This window comes from Pteropus medius, unplaced genomic scaffold, assembly GCF_902729225.1.
Source record: "Pteropus medius unplaced genomic scaffold, Ma_sr-lr_union100, whole genome shotgun sequence".
Taxonomy (NCBI): Eukaryota; Metazoa; Chordata; class Mammalia; order Chiroptera; family Pteropodidae; genus Pteropus; species Pteropus medius.
In genome coordinates this window covers 8,363,688-8,391,653 of record NW_024350924.1, presented here as the reverse complement: position 1 = coordinate 8,391,653, position 27,966 = coordinate 8,363,688, and the positions used below count along the sequence as shown (strand labels likewise).

Genomic DNA, 27,966 nt, shown 5'->3' with positions numbered 1-27,966 from the left:
CCCATTTCCCCAAATCCCTACCGTGTAGATGTATAGTCTATGCGTGCCCAGCAGGCTTCTCGGCTTGACGACACGTGACTCAGAAACAGCTATTTTATTGAGAGAGGTCCAGACAATTCGCAAGTGGGATATTTTTACAGACGGATGTAACAACCTGCAGGAGGTTAAGTGTCAAGAGGCTGCTCTAGAGCATCTCGATGGTCCTTCTCAGCCCTGCAAGTCCACGCCTGTGTTTACGGGCAGAGGACAAGCAGGCGTGCACGCAACTGTCTCAGAGAATTCGGAGTAACAAATCAACAGTATTCTGCGTAAGAAATTAAAAAAACATTTGAAACGTTCATTTCAAATCTAGTGGAACGATACCTACTTTAAAAAAGTCCTTTGCTCCCTGCTAGAATACGAAGGGAATATCCCGCAGGGCTCAACCTCCGGGCACAGAAAAGACTTAAACCAAGTCGCCAGCCGAGTCCACCGTTGGGGACAAAGCTGGGAGCCACATCCCGATACCCTCGGTGACACAATAAGCTGTTGCTTGGTTAAAGTTGACACCAACTCTACTGTAGCTTAGCTCAGAAGTCCTTTGAAAGAAAAAGTAGAAAAAGGCACCACATCGCGGTCCTAAGTCAGTGTTAAAATCAGCTTCTCCCTCTTTTTCCTCTTCCTCTTCTTCTCTTCCAACTGGCTGGTAGCCTCGGCGAAAAACATAACTTCGCTTTTCGCCTCGCATTCCCTCTTGAGATAATCGAGACCCGCCATGTTGAAGCCGATGACGTCCTGGGGAGGAATACGAGAAAGACTGAACACGCTCCCTCTCCGCCGGGCACTCTCGCAGCACACGTGAGTCGGGAGCACCGACGCTTCGGGTGCCGTTACTCGTTCCTCCCCATCTACGGCCTTTTCCTGTTTTCCTATTCCTCCAGCTCCCACGAAGACCTTACCTGAACACAGACGCGTGTCTGGTCACACCGCCCAAGGCAAGGCACAGCACGCCATGCTACCTCCAAGTCACATGCACACCAGGATTTTCTCCCTTGGCCCGTATCTACCAAGACACTTACCCGGACTTGGCTGACTTTGGAAATAGTTGTTTCCTTTAATTTCTCAATCACTGGCACAAGCATCTGGTTGCTGGTGATCTGCCCAAAGTGAATCCTTATAGACAAATAAAAGAGAGTCGTGTTACAAAGAGGGGGAGTGGCCTGGCTCTACTTATCCCTTCTAGAAGTAGCAAGAAGACAATAGCAAAGCAAAAAAAAGAAAAAGAAAAAGAAAAAAAAGATTTCGCTGCCTCATGGGAGCACAGAAATGCTTCTAGCAAAAAAGCTAGTTTCTTCCCACTATTCAGTTCCAGCTGATGACAATTTAAAAAATACTATGCTAAACCTTATTACACATTCAAACTCTAACCTAGAGTACCCAGATGCCCTTGCTGAATTCACGCTCCTTTAACCTCCATGTCACCTTCACTCTCAGCTGTGACCGGCCATATCTACCTGTGCGGTCGTGTCCCCATCTGTAAGCCTCTGATACGCTAGATGTATTCATGGTGTTTCTCTTAGAATCAGTGACCCTGATTCAAAAGCACATATGGCATAGCGATAAGAAATTATTAGAATTTATGTCCTTACGACTTGCCCCAAATTCTAAATATGGCAACGGAATAATATAAACATATCACTTTGATGACATATAACAAACATATCAATTGTTCTTCTTTTGGAATGGAGCGTTAAGAATCATGAAAACAATTCACTAAATATGTCTTTTTTAAAACTATTTGCATTTGACACTAAGGAATATTCAGTTTGTCTCTATTCCTGTTCTCTGCTAACAGCTTGAGACTGAGGGGCAGAGTGGGAGATAAGAATCAATTCTTGAGCCACTGTAAATATATCCTCAATTACCTATTAACGAGAATTCCTGATGCTTAAGAATATAATCTAGTGAATATATTTTACGTTTCTTTGTTCCCTCTCTACGTGCCCCTACTTTTTTCCATTTGTACCTGTAGAGACCTGGAAAGTAAACAGCCAGTTCCTTAAAATGCCGTTATGAGGACAAAACAAAACCGTCAGCTTAATCTAAACAGTTGAAAAGAAACAGCAAATGAGGCAAACTGGCCATTAGGAAACAGGGCCTTCCGACTGGAACCAGAGCCGCTGCGTCAGGCCTGGAGACCCACGCCCGACGAGGCGGTCCTGAGTCTGTGACCTCGTGCTGCTCAAAGCAGCACGCCATCGCCATCCTCGTCGTAAGGGCGAGACTGAGTCCAGAGGGTAAGAAATAATTTGTGCTGGGCAGCACTGAAATTCTGTAACAGTCTCTGAAACCGAAGCAACAGACTTTTCATCTCAAAGTGCTGACGACTTCAGTTAAGGTACTACTGGAGAGGGATGCTGAGTAGACGCGGTACTTTTTTGGAAAAGGATGTTACCTGAGGAGGAAGAAGAGGCATCGACACAGAAGTTCAACGTCAGAGCCCAGCTGCATGAATTCATTCGAGAGTTTAAGAATGTCGGGGACGTAAGAGAAGGGCAACACGAGCAGAGATTCTTCCAGCTCGCTGAAGACGAAAACGAATATTAAACATGCCGCATGCCTCGACCCGGCCAACTTCTAAATCTTTTCCTCTACCATGTTATTCTACCGCTTTCATTCTTCAATAGCTCTTACCCATTCAGAGTTCAATTAAATATCAACCTATATTGTAGGTGGTTCTCTCTTTTCAGTGTTATAGTTTTTATATTTTAATTTATTCAATGCATTTTGAGTCCATGGTATGGTAAGAGAATCGAATTCTGTGTTCTTTCAGATGACCAATTTCTCCAAAGCCTTTAGTTGAATATTCCTTCTTTATATGATACTTCTTTTATCATTTACTTATAGATGAGTACTTATAGATAATAGAATGTTTCAGAGCTTCTGAGTCTGTTTTGATGATCAACTGATTCTGATAATAATCCTGTACTATTTTAATTTTGTTAATTTTACAGTTTTTTAATCTAGAATAGCTCCCTCTTGTTGTTTTAGTTTTGGTTGGTTTTACTTTTATTTTTTTCTTTAAATTGTTCTAGTATCATTTCATTAGAAATCTCAAGAGGATTTCTACTGGAATCAAAACCTTTAAATTAGTTTTTAAAAAAATAAATCTTAACATTGCGACTGCCTTTTGAGAGACCTGCCTTGCTCATACAAAAACAACAGTGCCTCATGGTCCTTTGCTCTAGACCTGTGACACTGTGGACTAGTTCTGTTCTCAGTTGTGGGTGAATGTAACATATATAATAAATGACCTTTTATGCTGTCTTAGCTGAAGAGAAAATAAATAAGTAAGTAAATAAATAAACAAATAAATAAACAAATCTTTAAAACACAGAATCTTCCCATATAGGAATGAGCTATTCCTTCATGAATCTAAATGGTCTGTCACATTTCCCTAGTGAGGTGTTGTCATTATCCTCAGACAGGTCCTATTTATTTCTTGTAAGGGATATATATTTAGATATTGTGATTTGTTATGAAAAATGATAATTTTCAGTAGGTCAAACTTGCGAATAGAATGGAAAGAAATAAAAAACCAGAAACATTATCCCAAAAGTATATGATGAAAGATATTAAAAAGTCTTAAAAACCAGTAAGAGAAACCATTAAAAAGCACAAGGAAAAGTAACGAAAAATTCACAGCAAAATACAAATGGCTAACAACTAAGGGAAAATTTTAACTTTGTTAATCGAAATAAATAAAAATAATATCACCTTTGCCTCTCAAACTGACGATTTTTTTAAAGCATGGGAAACCAGTATAAGTGCTCTAGACAGCAATCCAGCAATGTAAACCTTTAAAAAGTTCATGCCCACTGATCAGTTATCAGACTGCTAGACCTGTCGCCTTAAGAAAAATAATCAATAACAAAGACAAATATTTCTATGTAAAGGTATTCGCTGATGCTGTATTTATAATAGCCAAAAACAAATGCAACATCCAACAGTATTTGTTCAATGGGATGTTTTTAATTCAATGATTTTTAAAGAATATTAATAACAAGCAAATTCTCAGGAAATATTTTATAAAAAAAGAATGGACACAAAATTGTACACGATATGATTCCGACTGTGTGTGTACACAGAAAACAAGGCAGAGGAAATATACAACAAAAAATCTTAATGGTTAGTTTGTACTTCCAACTGCATTATAGATGATTTCATTGCCTAAAATGTAAAATAGTATTAGCCTTCATTTGTCCTTAAAAGTATCTCCCTTCATATTTTAGGAAGAGCTTCCTAGTTCTACTTCAAAAATAATGAATTATTATCCATCAAAATTTGGACATAGTTAAGCCTAGAAGGATGATAACCATCAATTTTAATTTCTATTTATCTCATGTGTAGATAGGAATTTGATAACGGTTGTTAGCCGACAAATTACAATAATTGTGCACCAGGACTCACCTTGACTTAATTCCTTTAAAGATCTCCAGCACATAAGCTGAAGGCTATAAAGGAAGAATAACAGCATCAGTGATACTCTTGATTGGTTTCTATGGAAGCCCCCTAACTCCCATCTCCTAAAAACCGGGATCCCTCTCTCATGTAAGATGCAGTGTTCTAAACAGTAAGACACACGTGGACTTAGATCTGGATTCACAGCCCAGCTCTGCCACTGAGCACCTATGCTCCCTTCTATCGGTGAGTCAGAACAGTTTCCTATTTATAAAATGAAGACAGCCTGACTCACATAATTATTGGCATCCTTGTGACATGCAAGTAAAGAGGTTGCTAGATAAGCATACGTTCTCCCATTACTCCTTCTCTGTCCTTCTTTACCTGACTGATTGATTTACGTCAGCTTTTCCTACCAAACGTTTAATTTCAAAGTTCATTTATGTGAACAATCTTCAGAGGGCTTTGGATGTAGAACATAAATAAGCACTAGAAAACAGAAGAATACTAGTCCAGTCCAACCAAAAAGATGACCTGGAAGTCTGACCGAAATGGCCCTTCCGAAATACAAAGCATCCTTGAGGACACCACAATTCAAGAGAGAGTTTTAACGACAATGTATTTCCCAGTACATCCACCTCAAATCAGGGTGCCTGTTCGCCTCCTCCCTAACCCCTGAGAGTAACCTCTGAATAAGTAAGGGAAATCTGTCAGACATTCCACTCACAGAGATGCTGCCATAAGCCAGCAGGATGGGGTTGGTGGGAAGAGGAACCTACGAAGAAATTATTAAAACAAATCATTAAAAAATGAGACTTTGCTAGTGCTTGTCACAGACAGGGTGATAATAGATAGCATACATTTCAAAAAGAGAAAAGAGTGACCCTAGAATTATCTGGCCTTTAGTTTCGATAGTGCTTACGAATGAGTTTGGGCAAAACAGTTCATCTAGACATCTGAAACAGTTGCCCTGCCTCCCAGACCGAAGTAGGAACATGAGTTTCTACTCGATACGGTAGACAATCACCTCGACCTGCCTGGCCGTCCCTTTTTATAAGACCAAGCTTCCTTTCTCCCACAGTTCCTCGATTCCGTCTTTCTAATGTCTCGACGTAGAAAAACATTCTATTACAGTTATCTCATTTTCTGATCCGAGCGAGTAAGTCCTGAAACGATGGTTTTCTTCTCAGGCAGTGTCTCTGTTTACGAACATCTCCCGGGGCTTAACTGAGGGGCCATCTCACCTCTTTCCCTGCAGCTTTACAAATGGCTTTGTGTTCTTTCATTTTCGCAGTTTCCTCTCGGTACAGCTCGATGGCCTCCATGATCCTCTCAGCCTACACAGACGACAACAGAGGACAGAGATCACAACACACGCCCTCATCCCGGAACACTGCAACTGGAAGGCCTGATTGAAAAATGACCAAATAGCTTGACTCATTTTAATAAATGTGCCAATAGAGCGCCAGACAGCATTGAAAGACATCTTTGGTTTTTCTTTCTTCTTTTCCTTTTAATTCACAGGAGACCGAATGTTCTGGATTCGGGTAAGAACCCACGTGGACACCCGAGTAGGGCAGCTCCCAGGGACATGTGAAGGGGGGACCTGCAAGGGGTCGAGCTTTCCCTTCTAGAAACCATGCACTGATCACAGAGATGCCGCACGGCTCTTGTCCTTGGTTACCAGGCAGGAAGGTTTAGATCGCCATCTACAAATTTAATCAACTTTTTGCTGAAAAGGGCAATTCAGCTGATAGAGACTTTTACTGAAAAGTTCGGATCCTATTATCAACTTACTGCTTTGACGGTTTCAATAGTTTTCTTTCCAGTAAAGTAATTTTCACCTTGAACCTCTCCTGGAACCTGCCAGAAACAAAGAGATCCTTGAACAATGTCGTTGACAAGCATTAAAGGGCCAATACATTAATCTTATATCCATTAAAGAACACGTATTAATTTATGATCGTGATAACGCTGTTATCAGCTACCATTCACCGAGGACTTAGCAAGTACAAGATACTATATTAAGCATTTCATGTGTATTATCATAAGAATATCCTGCTCTACAAATGTTTAAAGACAACACTCAATTTCTTTTTTTTTCCTGATTTTTATTTTTGTTGTACAGTGAAATAATTCCCTGAAGCCTCCTTAAAAAAAAAAAAGCCTGAATGACAATCATTCGATACGAAATTTGGTCAATCCTTTGTCCCATAAAATCAGGATATATACGGTGGAATGAAAAGGGCCACATAGATTCTTTTCCACGTCGGCTGGTGATGACTTTGGTGTCTGGCCCTGACTCTATATAGTTACATTAGAAATTCTTCAGATTACAGTGAATTCCAGGAAGATAATTACGGGGTACCTCTCAGGCCCCCAGAAGATTTACTTACTGCTGGCTGGTCTTCTTTGGCCACGCTCTCCTCATACTCTGCTTCCCTTTGCTGCCAAGAGATAGACAGGAATTAATTTGAAGGAAAAAACATGGTCTCTACACAAAGTGAAACGAGACAGTGAGAAGCTGCTCTGAAATATGATCCCCTGATGGCTCCCATCTCTGCCTGGCTGCTGGAATGGTGACAGTCGTCTTGGAATCATCTTCTGGGAGCCCTTGAGCTGGCACCGGCTAAGGTGTGACTGCACTAAAAAGAAAACTTCAGCTGGGACAGTGGCCAGACGCCCACCAGCAAACCTATGACCAAGGCTGACGCCCTTACCATCTCCCTTTCTTCCTCAAGGATAAGAGGCTCCCGCGTTCTCTCCCAAAGCCTCAGAGATTTGTCATGGGATGATGACACGACATAGTCTCCATTGGGGCTTACAGCCAAGCACCATATTTCCTGGTGGTGGCCCTGGAAGGAGAAAAAACAAGACCCAGACCCTGAGTAAGACACGTGATCCACAGACTGCGACCCGCTTACGCCAGCAGGAGGCCGACGCTCCATGGGCAAGGGCGTTCGTAAGCACGAGCGAGCAGAGCGGGCAGAGGCTACCTCCAGAGTCTGCACGTGTTCGAATCTGTCCGCGTCCCACTGCTTGATCTTACGGTCCTTCCCAGCGGTGAAGAAGAGGTGAGACTTGGGTACAAACTTTAGGTGCATCACACTGCAAAGTGAGAGGAGGGTTCGAATGTCATCGAATCCCACGTTACTGAAGAGTCTTACGCTCATAAATACCTTTCGAAGAGCTAGTTTTGGAGCGTCTGTTATATTTTAGAATTTTAAATGTATGGCTGTCTGAGAACCCTAAGTGATAGACAGATGCTCAAGGAAAATGACACTCACAAGTGACTTACAGGGAGGTCCTTGAAAAGACTTCGCCTACCTGTCATCGTGCGCAAAGAGAGACTTGTGGCAGTCCCCAAAGTCCAAACCCCAGATTTTCACATTCCTGTCAGCAGAGCCCGTTGCTATGAGTGCCCCATCCTACAAGAAAAGGTGAAACATTACTTGGTTATCTGAAACTGTGTACAAATGATGAAGAAATATTCATCTAATCTAACCAGAACATTCAACCCATTTCTTTCCAAAACCTCAAAATCGATACCAAAAAAGTAACCTCAACTCTCCACCAAGGGCACCTCCTGCTTTGCTTTTAAGTGCACGTCTACTTAGGAGCTTCTTAAGAACACTGTGGCTTAAATGTTTTTGTACTGCTACAGGGCAGCGTCGTGTCGCCTACCCATTTCCTGTTAGATAGGAAAAAGAATCTCTACTGTGTCACAGGATTTGAGGGGAGGGAGGAAGAGGGAAAGACAAGGAAAGGATGAGGCTGGGAAAGAATCTACTAGAATCTTAGGACCTAGGCTTTTATCCCATGTTCTTGATCACTATTTCTCTTATCTTTCCCAGTTTGATGCCTCATTCAAATGGTCGTGAACGTAACAAGGAAATCAGAAATATTTTTTAATGCCAATTTATTCGGTTAATGCGCCGATTACAGACAGCTAGAACTCAGGGCCAATTCCTTTCACACAGATTAGACATTGTTTTTAAATATACATTGCCACCCCTAATCATACCCAGATGTTGCAAAAATATGATTTCGGTCAAGAAACTAAAAGTACATCATGGAAAACACCATAAATATCCAAATATAAAGCTAAGTTCCATCTGCCTCACCAATATTATCCTTCAGAACACAGGGATGCCTTTTTTAAAATCTTTTATATTGTAGGGTGCTCTAAAAACTATACTATCTTAGACAACAAAATAACTATTTGGGGAATCCACAACAGGGAGTGAGTTATGAGGATTAATTCAGGTATTTGTGAAAATATTCTGAAAGCACTGAACGTATATAGTATGATTATTATATATAATTTTATGATTTGGGGGGAGAAAGAATGAAAAAATAAATATGAAGATATCAAGCCAAGAACTAAGAAAAAACAACTTGTTACTGAGATATATTTAAATTTTACTTACATAAGAGATGTCCATGCATATGACAGGCAGTTTGTGTCCATAAAGTGAGAGAAAAAACTAAACATTCAAAAAAAAAAAAGAATATAAATAATTCACGTCTGTCATGTCTGTCTGTAAAATACAGGCATAACTTATTACATGTGGACCTAAATTCTAACTTTAAAACACAATGCTAAACACCGTTCTAGACTGCTTTCTGTCTGTTTTCAAAGACAGTCAAAGCGCCGAGGACGGCCCGCAGCTCCATCCAGCACACACACAGCCCGCACGCCTTTGCCACCACGTGGCAGGACAGGGGAGCCAGCGAGGCCCAGGACACCTACCGCCTCAGTCACAACAGAGCATCTAGCAGCTGACAAGACCCTGGCGCACTGGTTTCACAGGTTCCGAGGCCCGATCCAGTCCTACCAACTCTGGGCCCAGGGCCCAGTACTTTGAAAAGCAACCTAAATGGTGCTGACACAGAGTCAGGTGTGGAATCACCGCCCAGGACACCCAGCGATGCTCTTAAAATTACTGGCGACGACGGGATTTTCTGAACATGTGAAATGTAACTTAAAAGTTAACGAACCAAATGATTCTTTTAAAACTCTTGCTGTCATAATGTACCCCCTAATGTTTTGATTCACATACAAGTTTTTAGAAATATACTACTGCTGGGCACAATCAAGACCACTTTACAGTCTCAACCCAAGGTCAGTCAGAAAGAAAGAAACTGCACCAGGCATAAGCACGATACCTTTAAAGTGTCGACATAGAAAATTTTCACAGTACAGTCCAGCAAAGACACAGCCAACAGCTTTTGATTGGGAGAGTAATTGACACACAGCACATCTTCGTCTAGTTGCAAGGTTCGAGTCTGCTTCACGGAAAGTCTAGCATCACAAAAAACATCAAGAAAAAAATAAATGAGTCCCCAACAAAGGCAGACAAGAATTCCAAGAACTCTCAACAGAAGTTCAACAGAAATACGCAAGTCACAAGTCCATTCAGCCATCTCCCATTTTCACTCCAAGAAATAGTCACAAATAAAACATGTCTACTCACCTCTTCTGGGTACTGTTTTCATCTTTCACCAACTCAAAATCCCAGAACTTGACAGATTTATCTGCACCACCTGTCACAAAGCCACGCTGAAAATCAAATGACATTCAATTAAAAAATATTTTAGTACAGAAACTTTGGCAAGACATTGAAATAGCACAAAAGACCATTTTCATGTAATGGCATGGGCCAAGAAGCAAGCAAAACTAACCCCTTTCACTTCTCTTTGGGGGGCTGCTGCCACAGACCTCATCTGAGAATTCCTAGCAGAGACTAATGTGGACAGAAGACAACTAGTGTAAGGTTCCAGTCATCCTTTCATTCAGAGTCAGGAAGAAGGACTCAACGAACATCGTGGGATTTTCTGCTCCACTTAAGAAGGCAATGGTCAAAAGAACTTGCTATTTAGTAAAACGGTTTAACAAACGTCCAGACTGGATAATCTATATAAGTTTGTTCAAAGATTTTACCTCAGAAGAGAATAAATTTATTCCTGCAAAGTCCCTGCTTAAAATGTTTGAAACTGGTTTCCGATATCAAGCAAGTTAGTCTCATCACACTGCAGTGTTAGTGGAAAGCACGTAGAACATGGAGTTAGAAACCAGAGCTCGAGGGTCTGCTCTGCCTTCTCCGAGGTCTGTAACAGGAAACCTTACAATGATCCTTAGTGTTGCTGTAGTAATAAAGACCACTAAATTAGAAAACCATTGGAAGGATAACAACAGGTGATGTAATGGGTGTGAAAATAATCTGGAAAAGACAGACCACACTACAAATGCCAGGTGCTACTACTATTTAAATTTTAGATGCCAGCCCATTCTGACCCCAGTGGCATCGCTCACTCAAAATTCCAGATCCTGCTTTTTCCAAAAATACTCTCTACTTTCAATGGATGATTGTTTGCACCCCTGAGAATATTCAAATGAACGGACCATAATCTCTTAAGATATTTTCAAAAACTATCTCCCAACGTTCTGAGCAAGTGCAGCACTTGCAGAGTAAGATGCAGTCCTGCGGGGTGACTCCTGTGAGGGGAGGCACACTGTGAGTGACCTGAAGGGGATGACACGTTTGCTAAAAACCACCGGACCTCTAGAGTACAGATGTACAGACAGAAAAGTCTACTCTGCCCTCTGCACCGTGTTGCCCGAGGAATTAATTAGGTCCTCCTAAGAAGTGCTGGAAACCACTGGAAAAAATCGCAACGGGAAGCGATCCGATGCCACGTTACTGTGAGCAGGAGCAGCCGAACGAGAGCTCACTTCGTGATGACGGACGGGGACTCACCTCTGGTGAGCACAGGGCAACACACGGATGATGCGGTACTCAACTGTGCACTTGGCACTTACAAAATGTGATTAACCAACGTTACCCCAGTAAATTCAATTAAAAAAAAAAAAAAGATGAAGCCAGTGCTTAAGTCCTGATCTTAACACCTGGTTAAGTTACCTGATCTGGAGAGAGAGACATGGACCACAAAGCCCCATCGTGAGCATCTATCGCCTCCAGCAGACTTCCTGAGGCCAGGTCATAGAGCTGCAGCTTTCCTGTCTGCGGAAGACACAGAGGAGCCCGGGTCTGAGGATGACACCCGCAACCCCCAAGGTTCATGCCTACACTCCAAAATGGACTTCAAACGAGCAGCAGTGACGTGGCCGGCTGCTTAGGAAACAGGCTCCACGTCTCAGGCTCTGAGCTTCCCATCAGAACCAATGGCTGTTAGGTCTCCCCCGACTGCCGTGCCGGGTTGAGCCTGGTGGGGCCTCTGGGTGCAACAATGCAACAGCACGGCCTTGCAGGACTGGAGTCTTGTCACTGTCACTGGTTCCCCAACTCCCAAAGGGAAACATCAAGGCCACAAGCAAATCAGAGCAAATGGCTTGACCAACTCTTCCCCGTCCAGTTCTGGTTTCCTTCACTACAGGCCCTCGACAGAGGAATAACAGCCTACCTATGATGCCAGCAGGGCAACGAACCTCAAAGAACTCGCAGAAGCACAGAGAACAGGCTGCGCTTCTGCTGAAAACTCCGCGCGTGCCGTGTGTCACCCGCATGGCACGCATGGCGGCACGGCCTGCACACACGCCCCGCACAGCAGACGGAGTACACGGTGGGAGAGCTGAGTCTCGGGGTTGCCTCGTTCCAACTCAGAGACCGTTGGGGAATTCATCACTGTGAGTCTGTTTTTCATCTGTAAGATGGAGTTCCTACCACCAAACTCCCTGAGCTGCTGTGGGGACGAACTGAGATAGCGCAGAGATGGCCCAGCGTGGACGCCCGGCGGGGGCCGGAGTTCAGTCCCACGGGGTCTTCACAGCAACTTGCAAAATGCTTTCCCCAGGGCATACAGCAGATGGACATTCAGTGAAAGAATGAATGGAAAATAAGGGACATTTTTAACTGACATTGAATGCTCCTTCCCCAACACTGACCCTAAGATCTCTGCAGTTTATTTTATACTTTGTGCGAGGCAAAAAATATCCATTGTGATACCTAGGTTTTCTAAAAAAATCATCATGCACACAGGGATTTAGGGGGATGACAATGACAATTACTTGCAAAGCCCTTTTCAAAACACTCCATAGACCTATTCCATTCTATTCTCACCATGACTCCTACTCATTACTGCTACTCGAGCTGCCAGCTTTTATTAATTAGTAATTCACTGTAAGCCAGGCTCTGTGCTAAGTGTTTTGCATTCTGTGAGGTCCGTTATTTACATCATTTTACGTGAGAAAACCAAGGCTTACAGAGTTAAGTAACTTGCCCAGGGGTCTCACTGCCCGTGGGTGGAAGAGCTGGGATTCAAACCTAGACGCATCTCGTGGGAAAGCCACCATCAAAAAGCAGGCACTTCATCCCATCACGCACACGAGGAAACACCAGGAGAAGTTATGTGACTTGCTCGAAATGACCCCTTTTGTAAGGGGAAGACTCTGAATCCAGGTCCACTCTGCTCATTCCCACCTGGTTATCTCTCAGTCTGATACCTGGCGAGTCTGTCTTTGTTGAACACTTCTGTCTGCCAATCATGATGCTGGTACTTAATGCATTTTATCCCTAGTCTTCTCAAAATAGAATTTCGTATGTGCTCAAAAAAGATGCCTAGAGGCTGATCACCGAAATGTTTTTGATTGATAGTTATCTCATGGGCATGACTTTAATCTTCTTACTCAGAATGTGACATAGATTTTTTAAAAACAAATAAAGAAAACAAAACTTAAAAAGGCAATGAACGAACACCGTCGCATGTTATCCAGCTTTAATACGTTTCTAATGTGCTAAGAAAGAAACCGGATTTCTCAGACAACCTCAAGAATACTAAGTAGGAAAGATCCCCAAATCCGAGAAAAAGTCTGTTTACCTTTGTTCCTATGACCACCTGCCTGTCACCAGGTACAAAGAATGAGCAAAGCGCATAGTCACAGGTCATTGTGCGGATACACTGCAGTGTGGACCTGTGAGGAAGAAGAAATAACCCATGTGTTAAGGGAACCGATTCCCCATTTAGCGGTCAGCACGCATTCAATAGATTGATCAATAGATTGATCACCGCACGAAGTGATCAATAGGACAGAGGACAGAGTCTGAATAACCCTTAGCTCAGACCCCACAGTCAAGGGAGAAATCATTACCTGCACCTCGCTTTGTTTCTTTTCAGGGGCCTCCTAAGCCTACGGAGCAGAGATCACACGAAAGCAGGGCAGAGAGCACTGCTGGCCCCAGGAGAACCCCATCTGCCGCTACAGGGGAGCGAGTGAGCCCCGAGGACTCAAGTCGGATTAGCATGTGATTATATGTCCCTACAAGTAAAGTTCATTTTCTTGGACCACAAACATTCATTCAACAAACATTTACTGAATGCCAGAAGCTTGTAAACCTTAATGTTCTTTAGGAATGAGATGGATAATTGTTGGGATGGCAGGTGCTATGGAGAAACAATGCTGGGGGAGGGGCGAGGGAGGGAAGAGGACAGAACTGTCATTTGATGAGAAGACAGGAGAAAGCCTGCAGATAAATGGGGGGGAAGATGGTTCCAGGCAGAAAGAACGGGGGGCACAAAAGCCACGATGTTCCTGTTGTGTCCGTGGGACAACAGAAGGCCAGTGTGGCTCTTTCTGTGGGCAGAAAAGGGACAGCAGAAAGAGATAAGGTCGGTAAGGGCTGTGGCTTTTCGTTAGAGCGTGATGGCGGTGATCTCAGTCCCTCTGGAAAAACACTGCGCGGCCGCCGTGCTGCGAACAGACTCTAAGGGGACAAAGAAGAGAGCAGGGCGACCCGTCGGGAAGCCACCAGGACGCGATGAGCGGCGACGGCAGTCCGAACGGGGCGGCGATGCAGGGGAGATGGGGCTGGATTCGGGTCGGTCCTGCAGGTCGAGCCGATCGGATGTGCTCAGGCACTGGACACGGGGTGCGAGAGAGAACCGAGAATGGCTACGGGACTTGGGGCCAGAACGAAGGGAGGAAGTGAGGAGTCACTAAGACGGGTCCGCGGAACAGCGGGCGGGCACGCTGCTGAGGAAATGAAAATCACAAGTGTGGCTGGGGACACATAAAAATTCGAGATGCCTCATTAGATATCCAGGTGGTGATGCAAGCAAAGGATCTGGGCAGATGAGCCTGATGTTCCGGGAGAGGCTCAGTCTATGTGAGTTTATGCGACTTTGACACTAAGACACATAAAGTGAGCGTAGACAGAGGAAGGGGCCAAAGACTCTCCCCTGAAGCATTCGACATTTAGAAATGAAAAAGGTAAGAAGGATCCAGAAAAAGACAGAAAAAATAGCCAGGAGGGGAAGTAACAGAAGTCACAGGAAGTGTTTCAAAGGGGAGAGAGTTATCGACTTCCGGAAGGTGTCATCAAATGAAGCTTAGAGGTCACTGGATTTAGAAACGTGAAGGTCAGAGATGAGATGACGAGGGGTTTGGTGGAGATAACAGCGTGAGGGGACACAGGTGAAGACAGAGTGGAGCGAGGCCATCAGCATGGAAAACTGGAGCGAGAGATGAGGATGAGACAGGGTCACTATTTGCTTTAAGAAGGGAGACGTTATCGTGAGTCTGACCGCCGATGAGAACGACCTGACAGAGAAAACCAACGATGCAGGAGGAAAACTACTAGAACGAAGGAGAAAGAACCTCGCGGACAAACTGTGATAAACTCAGGCCCCAACATAGTGAGTGATAAGAGGAAAGACAGATAATGCGCACACGGATGCAGCTAAGTCGGCAGATGTAATGGGAGCATATGAATGTTTTCTAGATGATTCCATTTTTTCAGTGACCTAGGAATCAAGGTCATCAGATTAAAAGTGCTAGAGGTATCTGAGCTTTGAGAAAAGGTGTGAAACAGTCATCTAGGAAAGGAATGAGAAATGATGATAAAATTACTGGACAGCATTGAGGGCCTACCTGAATTTAAAGAGTAGGCAGTATGTGTGTTTTCCTTTAGTCACGTACAGCTACAAGCTTCAGACAGGGAATGAAGTTTTATTTATTTATTTTTTCTGCACCAAATTTAAATGGAGAGTTTTCCTGCTCTAAACTCCACAGGCCTATGGTCAAAATTCACTAAAGATACATTTCGAAGGAACTGTAGTGAAGGCCTTAGGACACTGATAACCAACCATCGAGAGTCTTAAAGACTAATTCGATGGGAAGAAAACACTACCGGATAAAGCGATGGAAAGTATTTCACAAACCTGTTCCAAATCTTAACGGAATCAGCAGCTGCTGAAAGGACAGCGATGTTGTCTGAGCTGAATGACAAAGTGCGCACGTCACTGCGATGCCCACCCAGGGTGATTCTGCTGGTCCTGACGGGCTGCGGAGTGGGTGTCGAGGGACTCAGCGAATATAACTCCACCATGTTGTTCTGCAGCAGGAAGACAGCCTTGACCTCCCCGTGAGGCGAGTGAATCAGGTCAAAGGATCTACGTGAGAAAATGTTCATAAGTGTCCCAGCTACCATCTCTGCTCCCGGGGTTACCCTTCTCTGGGAGAAAGGCTCTGCAATGTCCTCAATCTGTATGAAGTTTGGACAAGTATAAAGAATTTCACATATAAAGAGCGCTCTGAGTATTGGATAGTAGTTGAGCACGGGCTTTTTAAGTCAAAGAAACCTGGGCTCAGATGCTGGATCTGATGCGTATCTTATTTTTTTTGTATCTTTCACAAGTGACCTGAAATCCTTTTGAAACAAGGGGGATGCATCTCCTTTTACTTGGCAGTAGGAAAGAATCGTAAACAAGTAGATAAAAGGTTATTATAACTAAACCATTATGAGATGATGAATGACAATTGAGAGCAGTGAGAGTCGAGTGTGACACAGATGTCTCACAGTCACTGTTCCCAATTCTCTAATTCGTACCGACTGCTTATAAATAGTATGGAAAAGTCAACACAACTTTGTAGCTTACTATTCCTATAATATTTTAGATACTCGCATATTACATTTTTACCCACTTGATTTTGGCAGAAGTTTTGATATTCGTCACCCGTTGGATTTCATCTTGCAAAGTCATTTCGACAGTGACTTCAAGGCCCTCCTCCTCCCCTTGGCAAGAATTTAACCTAGAGGGGGAAAAAAAAAATCTGTCGTGCTATCGCTTGTCTAGGGGGAGCTTTGCTGTTCCTTGAGTCGAGTTCTGGCTGTGAGGCCAACAACAACCTGTGTCATCCTGGGAGAGTCAATTACCCACGCAGGATCGCTGAGACAATTAAACAATGCAGTGTACGCAGAAATGCTTTGTGAACTACAGTGTCGAAAAGCATTCTGTTAATGGGTTCCCGCAATAAATGGTTCTGACAGCAATTCCCCGGGACAAGGTCTTTGAGATTCAGACTATTCTACTGAAATGTTTTTGGTAAATTTTTCTAATGTCGGGACTTTTTAGAAAATCCATTAACCTGTACTTATCAATCCGACCGTGTCAAATGAACCGGAGGTCCCAAAAGATTTGCCGAGTCAGAGGACTTTTTGTTTCTCTGAGACCTAATAAATTCCAACCACTGAGGAACCGACGCCTATGGTTATGCCAACTTCAAGGTTACATTGCTCCCCCCAACTTCAAGTATACAACTGTCCATCCAGACTTTCTTCTGAGTCCCAAAGGTTAGCGTTATGCAACCCCCCTTCTGCATGGGCTGCTGTCTCTGAAGACACACTGCTTAGGCTCTGAGAATTAAATCATTTGGAAGCTATTTTTAAGAATCTGTACAGTCTTTCTAGTCTGTATGACTCTGAGTTCAAGACTCAGGAACATGGTAGTTATGAGGCTATACTGAAGGGTAGAAATTTAAAACTTGGATTATAGGCACTCCACAAAATCTGTTAGCTTTAATAATAATTGGTAATGAAATAGATATTTCTTTAAAGAAGCCACAGTTTTTCTGAGGACTGTGCAGCCCACCCAGGACACTTTATTAGTAGTAAATATTAAGAATACACACTTTGCTTTCTTTCTAGCTTTCTTCATCTTCTTATCCATTTTTTTCTGAATTTCCTCTTTGGAAAGGATACAGAACACTTCCAGCACAGAATCAGTTCCCTAGACAGACAAAAGGATGGTGTGAGTTCAAGACAGGCCATTTGTAATTTAGCTTTTTCTCAGTAAGAACTACATTGTAACATTTCTTCTTCCTCCCTTATCATTAACCAACTTAATCTCTTCTGGGTTACTGTCTCATCAGTAAAGTGGGGCTACCACTTCCTACTCACAGCTTCACTCTTTAGACTAAATAAGAGTTAATACTTTTAAACTGCTTAGAAAGCAAGCATTTAATAAATGGTTACTAATAATAAGAACAATGACAATTATTACTGTTGTTGCGCTAATGGAAGCTGGGGATTAACCGGTCCACAGTACCACAGAATGAATTCTTAACATGACCAAAGAAAATTCCAACTCTATGCTGAATATGATAGATCGAGTCTCTGAAAGGCACAACCTCGGCCCTGTTTTCTCCAAAGACTGGTACTCACGTGGCAAGCCAGGATCCTGCCTGTCCTGTCGACTGCCAGGCTCACGACTCTGTCCCTTCCTTCCCGCATTATGGAACCAGCTTTTTTGCACGTAAGGATGCGCTACAGATGCAAGAGAGAAGAAGGCTCAGACTCAAGAAAGGAGGAGGCTAGATGGAAGTTCTGCTGAACCTCTGAGAAGATACGATTCCGAGAAATGCAGATGACAGAGACAGTCCCTAAAACGATGGCGAGAATGGCCAGGTTAGCTGCAATTCTCATTTTTTCCCGCCACTCGACTCAATTAAAGAAAAGAAACCACAATGAATTACATCCTCAGGAGCTTCATCCATCTCGAGGGGATCGACCTCTGCTCTGTGTGTGTCCTGTGTCCCAGGGGAAGACCCTTTGATTTTCTTGGCCTCTGGTTCTTCTAGGTCTTCAATCTGTTTTATAAAAATGGGAAAATAAAAGCTGGTATAATGTGTTCCAGGAGGTGACTCTTAACCCTAAGGACTTAGAAACCTGTCCTTATGGCACGAGTGACTTCCATTTCTCTCTGAGCGAACCTCTTCAAGGGTAGGACGTCTATCAGAACATATTAGAAACTGACGACATCCAATGCAAATGAAACATTACCCACTGTACTAGCTCTAATAACTTTCCATAACTCAAGGACTGTGGTTTAGTAACAAGATGACAAAACAATGACCGACTCTTCATTAACTTTAAATCCTCCTTAGGTGAAAAATCTACCATATTCTAGAGGGAAAGATTCAAAGTGGCATCAAGAATTGCAAAGGAATTTCAATTAAATAAAGAAAAGATAAACCCTAGCTAGCCCACTTGTGTAGATCCCATCAAAATGGCCACTGGTCACAGCACCACACACCTAACTCTCACTAAACCTAAGGTCCATAATCTTTTTCCTTCACAAAAGGAAGAAAAGGAGAATCTGAGAAATTCTCAAAGAAGAATCTGGAAGTTAATCATCTTCTAAGAATACACATATTTATAATCACACAGATTTCTGTCTGAATCTATGTAAAAGGTCACAGATACTCTGAAGTCCATCCACGGACACGCAAAGGGCAGGGAACATCAGGCCAAGAACCCCTCAACCTGAAACACTGGCGTTACCAGAAGCTCTATCCTTCTTCCCAGCTCAAATCAACGAGGGCGATGGAGTGTACAACAAAGAAAATAATTCATTTCGGAGTGCATGGTACCAGTGTAACGGAATTCCATCTAGTACTGTGTGGAGTGTCAGTGATCGCATCTGATTCTAAATTCAGTGAGCCAACGAAACGGATAAAACGCGACCGGTGACTGGGCACGTGGGCACGTGGCCGCAAGTAATTACCTCTTGCAGATAGGCTATGTCCCAAGCCCTGAGTTCACTGTCCGAAGCCCCGGTGATGAGTCGCTTTTCTTCTGACACCAGGACCAACCCCCACACCTACAGAGTATAAAAAGATTCAAATAATAGGATTTTTAAGAGACTCCAGGACGTATGATGTGACATTCCAAAAGTCTCAGTACACTGTAATGGAATCTTTTCGGCATTTGCAAAGTCTAATATCAAGGCAACCCTTTCAATATAACACTAAGAGAAATCCCTTTAGAGAGAAAAAAATGGCCTGTGGTAAGAGTTTCTCTGCAATGTCCTAACTTTACATTTAGAGGATGGCTGTTCAGCATAAATCCTCACTAGAATCTACTCAAATGACTAGAAGTCTGATAGTTCTTTGCCTCGCAAATAAAAGGAGGGTCATTTATGTCTATTGCATAGTTTTCGGCCTCAAATATCCAAGAACTAAACAATAAGAACAGCAGTACTAAACTGACAGTTAAAGAATCTAGTTCACTGTTCCTGCTCCTTCGGTCCAGGTTTATGCTTTCGAAAGCCTGCTGTGAGCAAAGTGCAGAGGACGCAAAGATGCACGGTATTCCCGATCACTTTGTCCAAGTGATAATGGCTACAACTCGCTGTTTCCACGTCACCGGGCCAGGCACTGTTCACCCAGTATCTTTAAACCTCCCTAGGATCATAAAGATGGACACTCACGATTTAAAAATGAAGGTCATATTCATGGATTAAAAATTTATCCAAGGCCCATTTTTACTAAATGCCGGAGAAGCTGTATCCACTCTGACGGCTACCCCTTCTTCCAGCACGCCAACCTGTCTGTCTCCTGAGGCAGCATAAGATGACGACCCCTTCTTCCAGCACGCCAACCTGTCTGTCTCCTGAGGCAGCGTAAGATGACGACTGCCCAGTGAGAGGGCCAGAGAAAACCATCTTTTCCTTTTGCCTCACCATTTTTTCCCTGGGCCCAGAAGCCAACACGTACCTCGGTTCGGTGGCCAACCATCGTTTTGAAGCAGTGCTGGGTATCGAGGTCCCACCATTTTACCACGGTATCTTTCCCACTTAAAGAAGAAATAGGAAAAAAATATATTAGAAAGAATCGCCAAACGGGGAGATCAAGGTCTCATTGGTGCCTTAAAAAGATAATGTAACGTCTAACGCCACTCTTCTAACTGACCTTTCTTTTAAAAAGTAAAAGAATCTGAATTCTCCACGTGGCTATTCTTAGGTAGAAAATAAAATGTTTCACCTGTAAGCACCAAAATAACACCGAATTCAGAGCGCTAAAGAACACAGAACCAGCTGTCGCCCATGGTTTGCATCATCACGGCACCAACGTTCTCTCGGCTCCCAAACTTCTTAGATCTCTCCTGCTCCATCTCCCATGACGTTAGTCCCTACGTCCTGAAACTGCCTCACCTGTGAAGTCACTAAGCCTTGTCCCCTCCCATCCATCTCTGTACACAATGAATGTAAGTCCTACTGCCTGAATTACTTCAACGGCGTCTCATCTGGCCTCTCTGTCCATTCCTGCTCCCGCATCGCGTCCAATACACGACTGTCAGATAATCTGCATTTTCTAAGTCTACTGGAGCCCAGGGGCCCTTCAGCACCATCCTCAAAACATCCATCAACTGGCTCTTACCCTTCTGCCAATGGACTCAACTCTTCTTCCTCAAATGCCTTTTCCCAGCTTCTTCGCTAATATAAATCTAATCTAATCCTCCTTCATGATCAAAGTGGAAAAAGATAAGACAGCAAACACCCGATTTACAAAGTCTTTCCTACACAATCCCACCTCCTGCTGTCAGTTCCTTTCCTTTATGTTACCTAAACTACAATGTGTGTCTTCCAGAAGGACCGAAGAGACATTCTCTCACAGAATCTGTGTTACCTGAACACGACACACTAATGTCCCTGCGTCCTGTCCCACAGGAACAAACCTGCCACTGGCACAGCGTTTGGTGCTCGTGGGAACTGCTTCTGAGTCACTACTATGGCCCTGGCAAACTTCAGGAGCCTACACGTTTCTGGGCGGCCAAGCCTTAGGGAAGAGAACGATCGGATTAGGCGGGGCTCCCTGAAACTGCTGACACTCGACCTCCCAGTTCTGACCTACACGAAAGGAAACTTCAAACGATTCAACCTAACGGGTGTTTGGGAACACCTAAATGTGGGGTACGTCTCTTCTCAAAAGGCAGGCGGAGTCCAACACATGTGGTGCACGTGTGCCCACCGCTTCTTACTCGGCTCTGACTATCTGGGGACCCAGAGCGGACAGCTCATTCTGTGGAAGGGAAGTAGGTCAAGAGGTCAAGGACCATGAAAAAGCTGATATCGGGGGAAATGATGACACATCAGACAACGGAATTTTAAAAACGCTATAAATAACTCCAGACAGCTTCTATAACACCATTTGGGAGGGAAGCAGAGAGCAGTGGGGGAAACCAGCACGTGAGCGTGAGCACGGCGTGGAGAGGTGAGCAAGGAGTGAAGCTAATTCCCTTTCAAACCCTCTCCGATGAAGTCACCTGGAAAATGACTGGAAACGAAACCGTTATTTCCTCACCTACTAACTAGCAGGTTCTTCTCTCGCAGAAACAATGCTTGTGTGATGGCATCCTTGTGCCCCTTGAGCCGGTAGAGGCCGCTTTCATTGATCACATCCCACACAATAATATCTGTGTCCTAAAGGGGTCGAATGATACAGAAGAATTTTCTTTACCACATAAGGCCTAACTTGACGGACAGTGGAATATAATATTTTTATTACAAAGGTGATACATAGTCCTTGTAGGAAATTTGGAAGGCGAAAAGTACAGAGGAGATAAACATCAGTTAACTCTGACATTCGGATATAATCATCATAGTTATCTTGTTTTATGTTCTAGTACTTTATATATATATATATATGTATATTTTATCCATATGTTTTATTTATATATTTTATTTATCAATCTATCTCCAGGCCGATACTTTCCTATTAAAGAACTGAGACCATGCCATTCATAAAATTTTAAAACCCTTCCCCTTTTTTCATTTAATGTGTTTCCATTTTTCGATGTCCTTCCAGACTATTCTCATTTTTAATGGTCATATAATAATCAATCCTAAAGATAGACCATAAATTATTTAAATTTTTTCTATTTTAGCCATTTAGGTAATTTTCAATTTTCTGCTATTATGAACATGTGGACATGAGCATTCTTGTATACAAATCTTCCTATGTATCCCTCATCAGAATAAATGCTACAGAGGAAAATTCTCGGGGCAAAAGGTATTTCTACTTTTAAAGTCTGCAATCCACACCATCAAGGCCTCTCCAGAAAGGCCGCACTGACTCACAGGTCCCCTCAGCTCTGGGTATTATCGATTTCTCAAAAACCACTGCTAATCTCACGAGTTAAAAATGCTGTCTCAATATTCATTTAATTTCCATTTCTGAATACCAGTGAGAAATTCTGTCCATCCTCGATGGTGATTACTGGCCATCTGCACCTCTTTTGAACTTCCAAGTACTGTCTTTCATCTACCTTTGGGTCTTATTTTTCACTTGATTGTTTGTAAGTCATTAAGAGATGGATGATGGTAATCCTTCCTTTTGATACTGAAAATATTAAACATTTTCCCTTTTATTGTCCGTTGTTTTTTCCAGTTTTGAGAAGTAACTGACATATATCACTGTATAAGTTTAAGGTATACAGTATGATGGCTCGAGGTACATATATTATGAAATGATTACCACATAGGTTCTGTTAACATCCTTCTCATATAGATACGATAAAAAGAAAAAAGGGAAAAAATTTTCTCCTTGTGATGAGAACTCTTTACTCTCTTAACAACTTGCCTACATATTATTTTAACGTATAAATGTTTTAAATTTAAATTTAAGTATTTAAATATATTGATCCTTTTCTCCCTTGATAGTTTCTTTGCTGATATGCTCAAGATCCTTTTCCACTTTGATATCAGGCAAATATTTACTGACATATCACCCAACAATTTTGTGAACATCCTGCTTAAGCGCTGACTTTACACTCCTTTACCAGACAAAAAATGTCTGGGCGCCCAACAGAAGGCCTCACCTTGGACCCAGATGCCAGCCTGCCTCCTAGCTGATCATACTTCAAGGAAGTGATGGCCGCTTTGTGTCCGTTGAAGGTCACGTTTCCTTCCCCACTCAGGAGGCTGAAGATCCGGACTGACCCATCCTCATAACCGACAGCTAAGTGGAGCCCATCCGGGGAGGGGCACAGGCAAGTGACTTCTTGTTTAAGCCCCTGAAGGATGAGGATCTGAAATCATAAGAATCAAAAACCGTGTTGGGGAGTGACCATGTCACCAGGGGAGACGCGTGGGAACAATCGGGCACAGTGAAGTCAAGGGCCCCGAGGCTTCCAAATCGCTCTTAGGAATAACAGTGAAACTCTGCAGTCCACCCCAAGTTCTTTCACTCAGGAATTATTATTCGTACTGGGTAATGAAACACTAAAGAAAAAGTAAATGATTTTCTCCAAAAGCTCTACAGTAGCATAATACATGCAAAAATTTCCAGGCAATAGAACGTTACTAAGTCATTATCCTATGTCAACAAATCTTTTTCTATAAAGAGTTATAAACACATCTTTGCTGTAACTGAGCCCCGTATTATAAGCAACCAGCCTGCATAGCACCTGAGTGCTACAGTGGTTTATCCCCAAGGGGCTCTGGGTGAACAGGTATCAAAGTATTAACCCCCTGGGAGTCACATAGTAAGTGGACAAGATCAAAATGCCTGTATTTGGTTTGGCATAAGTGGAAGGAAGGCTTAGGGATTTAGAGTTAGACAAAGTATCAAAGTCTAGTTTAACAACCCTCCGGCCTCGTCTGTGTAAGTTAAAAAAAAAAAAAAGATTCGGTCAACACAGCAGAGTACTACTGCTTTGAGGTGCCTAACATTTTTTATCTGGATGTGAGAGCAAATGGAAGAACTTGAAAAACAGAGAAGTGGTAAAGCAGAGAAAGATAAGCATGTCGGGAACAAGATCACAAATAGTTACCTGTAAATATCGCTACAAATAGAAGCCTAAGAGGTAAGCTCCTGTTTGGTTGTGCTTTTCAGAATTCAGTGTAGAAGAGAACAGAACCTAACACTCGGCTATCTAGACCAAACGGAAGAGATTTCAGCGCTCTCCCCATTCTGCCTCTCCATCTCCAAACACCTGTAAATCAACATCGGTGCAGTTCATTTCTGGCTTACCTTCTCTCCTTTTCTTAAGTCCCAGATGAAAACGTGTTCACAGGCCGGTACTGCCACATAGCGTCCTTTTTCACCACGAAGTGTCACAAAAACGATATTAGCTTTTTGGCTGCCAATAAGGCCAAAGACGGCACTGGCGACATAGCGTAGGTACTGCTTGGTGAGCCCCATGTTACAGAGTCTGAAACCACAAGACAGGCAGCTGTGCATGAGAATGAAGAAACTCCATTTTGGGGGTACCTGGGTTCTGCTAGGCTGGCAGACATCAACTGATTATCATGTGGTTAAAAAAAGCGCACAACTTGTGGCTTCTTAACCTTTATTTGCTCTGAATAAATCACTGACACAAAATACCCAGACATCTTCATTTTTTTTATGCACTGCTGATTCAACGCGTAATCTCTCATTTATCAAGTTGAAAACTGGTCACACTGTCATGCCCCTCTCAGAAACAGCTGACATGTGGCTTCAGTGTAGCCAAACAATAGCTTCTCCCATTCAACCACCATCTAAGATTTTACACCGAGACTGACAGCCTACGACTGAAATTATTTACCAACGGACATTTGCCGTAAATCTTCTCATTAGACAAGCACTGTTCTAGAAACTAGAAACACGGCATTGAGTAAAACAAAATCAGTGGTTCTCAAACACTAGTTAGGTTTCAAATCACCCAAGGGCTGCGGAGATGGATGGATGGGAACCTGCCCCCCGAACACCATAACCACTTCCCATTCGGCAGGTCCGGGTGGGGCCCAAGAGTTCTCATTTCTCACAAGTTCCCCAGTGGTGCTGCTGCTACTGCAGTCCCTTGCTCTGAGATCTACTGTTCCAGTACAGGCAGGTCTGTCCTTGATCTCTAAGTCAGAGCAGCCGCCTCCCCTCGGCAAGGAAATATGGCACAGTAACCTGGCCCACTATTTTTGAAAGATGCCACAGTTCCCGCACTAAATCAAATTCACTGAAAACTCTGGTTATGGACAACGGGTGAAAGAGATAAAAAGTCAAGCCTATCTGCCCTTGATACGGAAGAGTGAAAGGTATGTCCCCAAACACCCATGTAACTTAAACACAAGAATACTTAACAGATGTGACGGCCTTTTTCTTGTTGTTGTTGTTGCTTGGTTTAACTCTACAGGGTCTCTTTCTGATTATAATCTGCTGTTTAGTCTACTTTAACAAAAAAATTATTCAATGTCAACTCATTGCTAATGTTTTTTTTTAATAATCAATTACTGGCCTCATTTTTCTTTTCATAGGAACCAACTAAAGCCAGTTACTAATCAAGAAAAAATACTAGCATGGTGATAATGCTCTTAGTTTAGGCCACTGGATCAATTCTTCCCCAATTCATCATATTCCTTCTTAACTGTAGTTGTTCCTCAGAGTGGTCACTGGCCACCTACCAACTCATTCCATAGTATTTTCCTTGGAAGCGTCATCTAGCCTGCCTCGGCCCCAGGACCTCTCATCTCTATTTACAGTCCTGTCCACATACGTGAATACTAATTAGACATCCCCATTCGAAGACCTTGCAGCATCATGTTTAACATGTCTAAAACCAAACCTACCTTGCATCCTGAACCCCTCTGATTTGTAGTTTTTGACTCTAAGACATACAAACTCCTACCCATTCAGCCTCAAAACCTTGTAGTAATCTTTGGCTCATTAATAAAAAATATTATTACAAATAGATACCTATCTATTAGCTAGAGAGCAGCCAAGACTTAAAGAGTGCTTACTACTGATGCTTCTTGACTTATGATGGGGTGATGTCCTAATAAGCTGAAACTATTAGACATCAGAAGTGTATTTAATATACCTAAGCTACCGACCATCATAGCTTAAATGTGTTCCGAACATCTCCATTAGCCACCAGTTGGGCAAAATCTTCTAACACAATGAACACACTACAGAAAATCAGTACTTTACCCCTGTGACTGTGTGGCTGATTGGGAGCTGCGGCTCAAGGCCACTGCCCAGCATATGACAGTATCGTACCGCACATCGCTAGCCCAGGAAAAGATCAAAATTCAAAATCAGAAGTGCAGCTTCTACTGCATTGTATCACTTTCATATTATCATAAAATAGAAAAGTAGCAATCTGTATATGGCAACATATTAAATGTATATAACTGAGTAAACATGTAGTTGTTACATATAGCAACTAAGTTAACTAAATGGATTACTACACATAAAGCACTTAGAAAAGAATCTAGCATATTGTAAATGTAAGCATAAAAATATTCTTCATGATAACCTAATAACCTTACAAGGTATATAGTACTCTTATACCCATTTTAGAGCAGGAAACTAGGCACAGAGATATGAAACAGCTCATCCAAAGACATTTAGCTAGTTTTAAGTGCCAAAGCCAGTGTCCAATCCAGTCTAACTCAAATTATTTTAACCACTAAGCTAAACTGCTTCTCTTTGCCTCTGTCCTCTCTTTGGTTAGAAACTTCCACCTAACTGATGGTTTCTCTGAAGTAGGATCCTTTTCTCTCTTTCCACTATTTTCTGTTCCAGCTCTTTATCACTGAGTTCCTGCATTAGTTTTCTATCTAGCATCTCCACCTCCATGTTATTCCTTTAAAAGTCATCCTACCTTACTGATCTTTTCACATGCACTGTCCCTACCCCAAAGCCGTTCAAAGGGCTAACTTGTTTGCAGTTTTCAAGAATTCATCTATCCCTCTTTATTTCTCGCATAACCTCTCCTTGTCAGGCTAGTTGGTTTCCCTGGTCCTGCCACCTTGCTTCTTCATATTGTTCCTGTCACCTAAAATAACAAGCATTCTACTGTCTGCCTATCAATCAGCATTATCTTCTGAGGCCCACTCCTTCGGGGCTAGTCCAATTCTTGCAGCCTTTCCATTGCCTCAATACTTACATTATCTTCCACACAACCTGTTATTGATCACTACTGTGTCTCACGGGCACGGATCTCAACGCCTTTTAGAGAAAGCTCACGACCTAACAACCTTCCTCTGCGCCCCTGTCACCCTGCTTCCACACTCACAGCTCCCCCAAACATATTGCTCCTATGATGAACTGAACGGCAGGGATATGATCACAGGCCTATCAGACGTCCCTAAACCGAGTCTTCGGTCCGCAGATGGGGGAAAGGACTCCGCACACTGACCGCGCTGCCGGAGCATCCTCGGGCGAGCTTGAGCACGCCCGGAATCGGGCAGCAGTCACGGCACGCGCCAGCCCCGGCGTATGCGGGCGGCCTCCGGGTACAGCGGCGGGGCGAGCGCATCGCTCAGGTTTCCCTCCACCCTGGCGACCGTCCTCCAATCCCCGCGCCTCACCTGCGGCTGACACCACGAGGGCCTCAGCCAGGACCAGCCGAATCCTATACCTGCGATACCCACCTTAGCCCCCACGAGGCTCTGGGCCTCTTGGACCCGCCCACAGGACCTACCCCTTCCGGGTCCGCTCCGGGACCCTCTTCCGCCCGACGCCTCCCG

General features: G+C 43.2%; 1 protein-coding gene across 2 annotated transcripts; it reads right to left on the bottom strand.

Moving 5' to 3' along the window:
* Window positions 1-75: 75 nt before the first annotated feature.
* Window positions 76-27,953, bottom strand: WDR3 (WD repeat domain 3). 2 transcript variants are annotated; one of them, XM_039841321.1, is made up of 27 exons: window positions 27,871-27,953; window positions 24,491-24,671; window positions 23,337-23,546; window positions 21,821-21,939; window positions 20,234-20,312; window positions 19,243-19,338; window positions 18,212-18,325; window positions 17,901-18,002; window positions 17,369-17,466; window positions 16,382-16,489; window positions 15,619-15,849; window positions 13,279-13,372; window positions 11,364-11,465; window positions 9,918-10,003; window positions 9,610-9,745; window positions 8,871-8,927; window positions 7,768-7,868; window positions 7,437-7,548; window positions 7,161-7,295; window positions 6,837-6,887; window positions 6,238-6,303; window positions 5,685-5,777; window positions 5,168-5,215; window positions 4,450-4,493; window positions 2,435-2,563; window positions 1,059-1,152; window positions 76-774 (listed from the first exon to the last, which is right to left on the bottom strand). In XM_039841321.1, exons 2-27 carry the CDS (start codon window positions 24,659-24,661, stop codon window positions 619-621), a joined length of 2,832 nt encoding a protein of 943 aa, XP_039697255.1. In that variant the 5' UTR covers window positions 24,662-24,671; window positions 27,871-27,953; the 3' UTR covers window positions 76-618. The 2 variants fall into 2 exon arrangements, with proteins under 2 accessions (XP_039697255.1, XP_039697256.1); XM_039841322.1 differs by having other exon boundaries at window positions 27,808-27,917.
* Between the last annotated feature and the right edge of the window lie 13 nt (window positions 27,954-27,966).